At 43.1% G+C, this 9,929-nt stretch overlaps 1 protein-coding gene across 1 annotated transcript; it reads left to right on the top strand.

Moving 5' to 3' along the window:
• Positions 1–762: 762 nt before the first annotated feature.
• LOC116258878 (uncharacterized) lies at positions 763–5,266 on the top strand. Its single transcript, XM_031636318.2, has 3 exons — positions 763–2,891; positions 2,988–3,427; positions 3,560–5,266. Exons 1-3 carry the CDS (start codon positions 1,344–1,346, stop codon positions 5,076–5,078), a joined length of 3,507 nt encoding a protein of 1,168 aa, XP_031492178.1. The 5' UTR covers positions 763–1,343; the 3' UTR covers positions 5,079–5,266.
• The last annotated feature ends 4,663 nt before the right edge of the window (positions 5,267–9,929 follow it).

Raw genomic sequence — 9,929 nt, 5'->3', positions numbered from 1 at the left:
ATTTTGTTCAGGTACACCATGCTGCTTTGGTCAACTAAAAGACGCATGAGAATTGTTTTTTCTTTTTCATTAAAAATTCTGACAAGCAACATGGTTTAGCCAAAGGCATGACAAGCTTGGTAACCGATCACGAATTCATTCTCATGGAGCCTAGCCTCAATTTAACCTGCCTTTCAAAAACAGGTTACACTTTTAATTTTCTAAAATTAGGCTTTGCATCGCTGCAGGCATTATTGGAGAGGCGAATGACCAAGAATTAATGAATGGTGATGACTACCTGATGAACGCACATTCTCATTCTGTTAAGGGAAGGAGCATTTGTGTGTTTTTTCTTTTTGTCGGAATTTTCATTTTGAGTTGACTTTTTACCTATAATTTAAAAGTGGATACTATTTTTTGTAATTTTATGAGGGTGCATTTTATGAACACGGTCAAATCAAGGCTTGAAATACACTTTATTAACTAAAAAATAGTGTTAGCTAAAAATTATAAGAGTACAACTCAATGACAGATTGTCAGATGGTATTGTTAGAAATTTGCAGCTAACGTTCTTCGTTCACAAAGTTAACATAATTTCACTTCAAGCATTTGTCTGACAGTTTTTATAAAAGGTGATCTGGTTTTTCAAAATGATAGGCAAAAAGATGGGCCTGTACATGGAATTTATCTGTTCTTTTCGCAGTTACATTTACACTCGGATCCGCCCTAAGCAAGTGCTTCCTCAGAGGAGGCATGGAATGAGCGTTTATAACAGTTCTATTGTGAATCACGTAGAAAGCAAAATGGTAAGGGACATAACTGATTTATTCTGCCTACTAGGCAAGCTACCCTTAATCATGGGATCTGATTACGATACAAAAAAGCAGAGGATGATGTTGGATCCCTGGGATATCTAAGTTGAATAGAAGGCAAGCATACTGGCCAAACCAGGTCAAGGACTTGGCTCTTTCAGGCCAGGCCCATTTTAAGTTGGTTTGCCTCCCAGCCTGCCCCTCTGTAACGGGAGCAACAACCCATCAGGCCCTCTCTCTCTTTCTCTCTGCATCTCTCCACGTCTGGATGGACTAACCCCTTTTCCCCTTTCTAAACCCCACACAACTGCTTATGGTGGTGGATTCTTGGCTTCCCTTCTCCAAACCGGAAATTCAGAAAGGAAAAGACCCTAAATCGGTACATCCGGACAAAGGCATTTCCATGCTTCTCAATCTGAAATCGGGTGCACCTCCACTGCGGCGAAGAAATGAAGCAACGAAACCAATTTGAACCAGCAACAAGGAGACCCCGTTTGGAGCCTTCCCCGCCATCGGAGATCTGCCTTCTCATACGCTGATCGGCCGAGACCCATGGAGAAACCTGGGAAGCAGCTCTCCCTCCCAGAGTGGGAATCCCTAATTGAGGATTTCCAATCAGGAGGTCCAACGCAGACCAAGTGGCTCACGCTCTACCCGAGCCCTTCTCTCCTGGAGCTCGCCCTCAACACCATCCTCAGGAAGGAATTCCCCATCAAAAGCCAGTTGATCTTTTTTGTCGAGGAGTTTTCCAGTGTCATGATTGAGCCCCTCGACGCCGAGCCTGCGCTCGGCAGCGTGGTGCAGGCGCTCAGGGCACTTGTTCAATCGCCGATCGATGGTGTTTCCGTAACGTACGCCTTGAAGGAGCAGATGATGGTGTCCATGACTTCGGTGGTGATAGTCGCTGACGGTCTCCGCCGCGCCCCCCACCATCTTGAGAGCTTGGTGGCGCTCCTCCTGACGGTAATCAACAGGCCTAACCATGGCCCTGACCGGCAATCCCGGGCCGTCGCCTGCGAGTGTCTCCGGGAACTCGAGCGCGCATACCCTTGTCTCCTCGTCGAGATTCTGGGCCATCTCTGGACCCTGTGCCAAAGCGAGAGGACGCATGCCTCTCAGAACTACATCCTCCTACTGACCACCATCGTCAACAATCTTGTTTCTGCGACAACGAGCAACGCTCGAGCGAAGCCTGGTGTTCCTGCTTCATCCTCCCCTTCGATACTTTCGACTTCGATCCCTCTGGTCCCCTTCAATAGGCCCAATTTTCTGGTGAACTCGTCCTCTGCCCCGGAATTCGAAAATGGTGTGAGATCGTTTGCAGGAAGGGAGCTCAGTTCCGTGAATATGAAGGAATTGCGGCGAGTGGTTGCCTTCCTTCTTGAGCAGCCGCAGCTTCTTACGGCTTGCGGATTGCTGGAGTTCATGTCTATGCTTATGGGTGTCGCCGTGGTGTTAGGTTTGCAGGTTTCCCTCTTGAAGGTGCAGTTCTCTGGCTTGATTTATTCTTATGATCCTATACTCTGCCACATTATTTTGATGCTGTACTCGAAATTTTCCGATGCTTTCGACGGTGAAGAGGGCAAAATTGCTGACCGATTGGCGTTGATCTCCAAGGAGGTTTCGGCGCAACTTGTGTTCCGGTTGCTGTCGGTGCATTGGTTGTTAGGTTTGGAAGTTTTTTGCTTGAAGAAGGACAAGAAACAGACCATCGTTACCATGGCCTCCCAATTCTACCCACATGTGTTCGACCCGCTCGCACTAAAAGCACTCAAACTGGATTTGCTGGTGCATTGTATCATCCGTCTTGATCATTCACTTGCCGCGTTGCTTCCTTCGGCCAATAAGCGGTCTGAAGACCCTGTTATGGAGAAGAGAGGCTCCCAGAGCGATTTGGATTGTGGGGTTCGGACGACGAAGCTTTTTGAGGATGGCCTGCATTGCGTTTCAGCATTCAAATGGTTGCCGCCAAATAGCACGGAAACCCTCGTGGCCTTCCGAATGCTGCATAAATTTTCGATAAGTGCTATACCCCATGAAGTACCTGATTCTTCGGTTACAGTGATTTTCACAGAATCTGCCAGCTTCTGCATGCTGCGGGTATACTTTCATATCTTGAATATCTTTTCTTTCATTGGTACTTCACAAGTACATTCATCGGTGTAACATATGTGGGTTGGATTTCGCTTTCTTCAGACTCTGCTTGTTAAAACATTGCTGGAGTTTCGGAGAATGGTTCCTGTTATTGTTACCTTCGTTGACCGGCTGCTGGGTTGTGGCTCCCACAAATGGTTAGGAGAACGCCTGCTACAGACGTTGGACACACAGTTACTTGGCAAGCTTGCGCCAGATCAATGGTTGACATCGTACTTCCCAATCTTTGACAGAATTGCAGAGACTGTTGCAATACCTCCACGTTCTTTGCTGGAGTTGCTTACAACGTTCACTGTTGCTCTAGTGAAAAATTATGCTCCAGAAAAAGGAGTGATGCCTTGGTCACAAGGAAGTAAAGTGCTAAGCATATGCAGAACGTTGCTTATGTATCATCATAGTTCTAGAATATTCGGTGGGTTATCACGCCTTCTTTCCTTCGTCTGTCAGTTCTTTCCGGACTTGGAGGTTCGTGATAATGCAAGGTGCGACTAAACATCTGGGCTGCTGTTTCATATCTTTTGTTTGGTTCAACATCTTTTGAACTCACGATACCAATTCACGTTAGAACGTTTCGCTATTGGTTTTTCTGATGAGAGCTTCGATGATGTTTGCAGGATTTATTTGAGGATGCTTGTATGCATTCCTGGGAAGAAACTGAGGCACATTCTGAACCTTGGGGAGCAGCTTCCGGGGGATGCATCATCTACCCACCTTTCCTCATTTCTCCAGTCGCAGTCTCCTACAGCTTTTCGTGATGTGAATAAAACACGTGATATTTCTTCATATATTCTTCTTGAACGGGTTGTACCACTTATCGTGAAGCAATCATGGTCATTGACTATCCCAAGTCAGGTGATTGAAGATGGCGGCCATAGTTATCTTTTAAACGACCCGTCAACCGTCACCTCAGATCCTGATACTGGAGTCCCTTCAGATGGTTTGAACTTCATAGAATCTGAGATAAGGCATGCGCCTCAGGAACCATTGCGTGTTATGGATTCAAATGTCGCAGAACTTTTGGGAACACTCAGAAGGCATTTCGCAATTATCCCAGACTTCCGCCACATGCCAGGAGTCAAGATCAGAATACCGTGTATGCTGACATTCAAGTCTGCGTCCTCAAACCATCTTTTGGGGCTTGATTTGCAGGTTGCAGATTCAGATGGAAATAGGAGACAGTTGGCACTGTATGCAATAACTGTTTCCTTCTCATCTTATGCACGTTATGGTCGAATTCCACCATTCCGAATTCCTTTGCTTCTTGCTAGACCATCAACAGATGCCAATGATTTCTCTATGGGTGCCCAGGAAGAAAATTCTGTTACTGTTTATTCAAAAAATGGGGTGACAACTGAGCAGAAGGGACACTTAAGTCTCACCCACGATGATATGAATAGATATGGAGCATTTGGAGCCTTAGTGATAATTGAATTGGAGCCTCGAGAGCCAGTACCTGGGGCTGTAGATGTTACGATCGAGGCGAATATTGATAATGGACAATCCATCTCAGGGAAGCTCCATAGTGTCACGGTGGGTATCGAAGACATGTTTCTTAAAGCCCCTCCAGAGATTTCAGACGAATCACTTCCTGATTATTACTCAGATCTTTTCCATTCATTATGGGAAGCGTGCGGAGATGCCAGTACCTTTGGCAGAGAAGTATTCGCGCTTAAAGGCGGAAAAGGTGTGGCTGCTATTAGCGGTACAAGAAGTGTCAAGCTGTTAGAAGCACCGTCTTATGTAGTTATAGGAGCGGTCGAACGTTCTTTGGCATCCTTTGTTGTTACCGTCATTGGTGAGCCTCTAGTCACTGTGGTTAGAGATGGTGGCGTAATTAAGGATGTTCTTTGGAAGGAAGAGTCTCCAACGCAAACAAGTGAAGTTAACAGCTTGGTTCCATATGCCAGTGGTCCGCAGCAGTTGAAGTATATTTCTGATGGTAGAGAAACTCATTCAAATCCCGGTAAGAGAAACATGGGATATATACATGTTCTGATATTTCTTCCTCCTAGATTTCATCTCCTCCTCCAAATGGAGGTATCTGAATTTTCAACACTTGTACGAGTCAGGACAGACCATTGGCCATGCCTTGCATATATTGATGAATACTTAGAAGCTTTAATTTTGTCTTGAAAGATAACAGCTTCTAAGCCTTTCAATTTATTGATGATCGCATCAATATAGGAGACCATGATTATTTCTCTCCTTTGAAAGAATAACGTGTAAAACCATAAGCATGTTTGCAAAGCGCAACTCATATATACCGCAGCTGATGAGTGTACGTTAAACAAATGAATGCATTATTTTTGGTAATTTGTCTACATTAGAACTGCACTTCATCTACATTGTAGCTGCCTGTGGTCATTCCTTTGTCCTTCAGTTCTGCCGCTCTTATGTAGGAGTGCATGCGTTGCACAGAGACGGAGAGAGATATAGAGAAAGAAAGAAGATTATCATTCCCTCAGCCTATAGACAAATATTGCTAGTGAGAAAGTGATGTAATAAGATAGTTGTCTCTTGAAAAACCTATTTTTTACTGAACAATTTGATGCAGTTAACTAGCCGTCCTAGTTTTTCATAAGGACAACATTTTCCTTGCATCATCCGAGTGCCTTCTTGGTCTGTCTTCTGCAATGATGTTGCTTTATCAAGCTTTGGGGCTGTCCAAGAGCTTTTGCACAGTTGAGCGAAAGTCGTCTGCGGACTTCTTGCACGGGGCATTTGATATGAGATACGAAGCTCTTTTAGATGCTAGATTCTTAGGTTGCATTTCGTCGCTTAGACGCTTTTGTGACCTGTCCCAGAATTTAGCGTGTAAAGTCTTGATTGATGCCTTTCCAGATCACAAAGGGCGGTATCCCCACCCTGCGACTACTTTTGGTTAGCAGAGGCAGGCACAGCAAAAGACTCTAAAAGACAAAGTTGTAGAACGTCCCAGAGCATGAAACTTCAAGAGTGCCTCTAGACAAAGTTCGTGCACTCAACATGTAAAGTATCAGGAGAAAAAATGCAAGTAGGCTTGTCAAACTTGTACGTGCTTGGTCAATGTGAGCCAGTTTCTCAACTTGGACGTATATGCATAGAGCGACATAGTCGCTCATCCGGCGGCATAAAACACTGAGGCGAGTATTACTGCGAGGGCCTCTGCATGCCTTAGCTTATGTAGGAAGTTGACAACCAGCAACTGGCTGTTGGGCAGATCAGCCATGCCAGACCCAGGGAGGCAATGGTTTTTTTTTTCAAGGGTATGCGAGAAAGATAGGCTGCCGTCCTAAAAGGTGTAGCGTAGCTGGTTGGGCTAATGGGTTGGTGAGAATCTGTTTGATTCCTTTTTGTAGACATTTTACTCTTCTATACTGCAAACAGTGGTGGTGCATACCCGAAGCAACCTCTTAGGGCAGAAAAATGAAGAAAAGTTTTGGCTCTTCTTCGAACAGCTTCCGTTCACCCCAAAAAACCTATGAGGACCTTCTGATGGATCAGGGGGCACCCGTTGGAAAGGATTTGACTTCCTGGATAGGCTTCTCTCCCCTTCCAAACAAAGTGCCTTGTTTGCGGTTTGCGCCAAATGAGATTTTATGCTATTTGGATTGTCGAATCCTGCCTGCGATAGTGTGAAGGGAACGGAATAGCAAGACAGACAGAATCTTTATCAAGTACCTTGTTTTCCACTTTTCATGAACCAGAGTTCCCAATACTCTGGATTTGAGAAATATAAAAGATTGGAATCAAGGACAGAGACATTCAGATGGAAATCGTAAGTTCAAGTTGTATGTATTCAATCCCAAATATATGGATGCACTTCTAGTTGTTCTGTTTGTCGACAAACCCTGCGTTCTACACTTTTACCTCGAAACCAGACGACGACTTTCTGTCTCAAGTTGTCAGCGTCTTCACTACCGATCCTCAAGGATATGGAGGGTCTGAACTCCCAAAGGGGTTGATGTGGTAGGCCGCACCATGACCGCTAATTAACAAGCAGCCATGATTTGGTTTCCTTTGGGCATCTCTCAGAAAGTAGATTTGGGCTTACATCATGAAGGCAATATACTGCACCAGTTTGAGCACTGCACATAACAGAATCAAGGACACGCCTCTTCTTGTATGGTACAGCCGATAGTTTCCCCTCCTTTTTGTCAGGTTGCACTTTACCGATCAGAAATTTGGGCAAAGCGCAGCAGCTGTTGTTTCCATGCAGCTTCTTTTCCAAACAGAATCTTCAGATTGTTGGGTCCGTGCGATTGTCAAATCGAGTTGCATTTGAGAGAAGGGAAAAGATCTCCGCACACCATTAACTTGGTTGGACTGGAGAAGGGTTTTCAACTCTGGGATTGGACGTATGACTTCCAATTCTAGGATAAAGATGCGGCTGAATGATTTTACAAGATAATTTATTGTGATACGATTTCATTTTAAAGCGAGGTAATGGTCAAACTTAACCAGCAACTGGAAGAAGCGGCAGAGGTGAGGCTGTAGAACGGAAGAAAACTAAGAAAGCGTGCATATGTAGAGGTGAGTATGATGAGTGGCATACATATGCTTAAACGCCAGACGCGCTTCATTCGGTTGGAAGATAAATGCAGCTCTGACTTTGTCTTGCAACTTGAATCGGAGTTAAAGGGCTGACTACTTACATACATGACTTCTGACCCGGTCTCCTATATTATTGATGAGAAAAAATTGTGCCTCCAGTCAACCACTCAGGCTCGTCACTGCCACATTATTTTATCCCTTAAAACTAAGGGAGGAGGTAAGAATTTTTCCGTCATGAAAACCGAACTATAGTCTTAAAATTTTAACATGTGCCTTTTTAAAATTTTATATAGGCAGTCTGCCCTTGAAGATGTAAATTTTACTACTTAGCAAAGATGCTATGGACGTCCTTGTTTCTTGTTCTAGACAAGATTATCACCAACGTGGCTGTGGAGAAAAACTTCACTTTTGACATGTTCAAAGGCTTACTGAGGTTGTCCCAAGAGAATTCCAAGAGATTGTAGCATACTGGACAGAAGGACCTGGGTTTAAATTCTGACATGGTCGCTGTCACATGAAGCAAGCTGTGTAGAACTTGAAGGTAGTGAGCAGTGAATTCCCGTTTAACTTCCGCATCTATTTATGTTTTTTCTCTGGCCTTTCAGCAGCTGACCTCGCGTTTGGTCACCGTCAGCATGCTGCCAACTCTTGACAGCAAGCATATGCTAAAGTCAACCGGACGACACTCATGCATAAATTTATATATGTATTTTATATGCAAATTTGAGCAAATGAGTTGGGCAGCGCCGATGCCAGAAAATTTGACCTGAGTTTTTATCCGGTGAAGTCGTTCGTGGTAGTGACATCTAAGTTCAGATATCTTGCATAGCAAGAAACTGGTTGTCTTTTTGCTTTTTTTTTTCCAAGAGTCTCTTTGTCATGATCTTGGTATTTTTCTAATCTACGAACTTAAGACCAAGCCTTCCCTCACCTAATCTTCAATCAAACTGGAGCTAGGCCTCATTAATTCAACGGATTATGGATTTTGATGTTGATTTCTTGTCACATAATATTAATATCCAGACATTCAAACTCTTTGGCTCTAATCACATACTCCATACCTTTACCTCACATGATGTTGATTTCCTGTTGATGACATTTGAAACTAATCTCCCATTACCCTGTGTCCGATGGAGAAATTTTATTTGGAGGTTGACATAGTCTATAATCCTAAATTCATGGTCCCTGCAAATTAATATGGTGCACACATTCAACATGTGGTAGATTTCAATGTTATTATTTCGTATCCACTTGTATCACCATGTTTTTCGTTTTTGAATTAAAAAAAAAATCATTTGAAATATTTTAAATTTATAAGAGTTAAACCTTTATCGCCAAAGGGCTTCTAAGATACGTGCAACACGGGCGAATATGAACAAGACTGGTAGATTTGAGGCTTCGAGTGGTGGTGGTCACTTGGTTTGGTAGTGCTTAAAATGCAGAAATGGAAAATGACATAATGTTTTGAGAGAGTGTTTGCTAACAAGAATTATGAATCTGTTTCAAAGATCAAAGCAAATTCACGTAACACTGTGTTATTATTCATGTTGTCAAACAGCCTCGAGGAATATAACGCAAATCCTAAAGAATATAGTGAGGCTGACTTGGGTCAGTAACCAGTAGGCAGCTCAGCTCTTGTTTGAGTGGCGTTGGTGCTTAGATGGTATGTTCCTTTGCCCACGTAAAACTAACCAGTGGCAGCTCCCAATATAAGCAACCTGATATGATGTCATACATTTCAGGTTCGACTTTAGATTCGTTGGTCTATATATATAAGCAAGCCTGAAAAAAACCCTTGTGTGAAAGAGTCTAAGAACACTTTATTGACAAATGCCCAAGCCAGTAAGCCTATGGTAGGTCTAAACCTTTTTCCCAACAGTTTCATTACCTTGATGAATTTGTCTAAGACATTTTTCTTTCTCTTTTTTTTTTTTTTCTTTCTTTCTGGATAACCTTGGATGACATTACCCGAGACCTCCTCCCTAAATTAAAGCATGCTTTTTTTAAACGTAGTCTTAGAATTGGTTCCTCATATTGCCAAGGAGAGATTTATCTCGTCTTCTTGCATACAAACCTTTTTCTCAAGGGAATCCCGATTACGACCTCAAGGGTTGTTTGGAACTTGGTAAGGTTGCAGAAAATTTTGTTCTAATGCATGTCATTTTTTTTTTCGTATGGAATTTATTCCCGATGGATCTTATTTTAGGCTTCTTGTTTCAAATTCAGATGTAACATGATCCACGCTGTAACTGTAATTCTTCTAGAGCAGGGGCCATAGCCCTCGCAGCTTCTTGAGGTTTTGAAAAATAAAATTTTGCTTATTAAAATTTTCGATAACCTTAGTTGTCCCAATAGAACTTATAAAAAGTATAGTTGACTCATATGAAAGAGTTTCAGAAATTTTATTCAGTGGATCGTTGGTCCTTCGCTCGTCCAAAGTGAAATCCTATT

The sequence above is a fragment of the Nymphaea colorata genome, chromosome 8 (assembly GCF_008831285.2).
Source record: "Nymphaea colorata isolate Beijing-Zhang1983 chromosome 8, ASM883128v2, whole genome shotgun sequence".
Classification (NCBI taxonomy): Eukaryota; Viridiplantae; Streptophyta; class Magnoliopsida; order Nymphaeales; family Nymphaeaceae; genus Nymphaea; species Nymphaea colorata.
This window is presented reverse-complemented; position numbering and strand designations above follow the sequence as displayed.

Bases quoted from the DNA above. Each gene is read 5' to 3' on its own strand.
- LOC116258878 (XM_031636318.2), top strand. From the start codon at position 1,344: ATGGAGAAACCTGGGAAGCAGCTCTCCCTCCCAGAGTGGGAATCCCTA. The intron at 2,892-2,987 runs GTATACTTTCAT...CGCTTTCTTCAG, and splicing joins CCAGCTTCTGCATGCTGCGG to ACTCTGCTTGTTAAAACATT. The intron at 3,428-3,559 runs GTGCGACTAAAC...TGATGTTTGCAG, and splicing joins GAGGTTCGTGATAATGCAAG to GATTTATTTGAGGATGCTTG.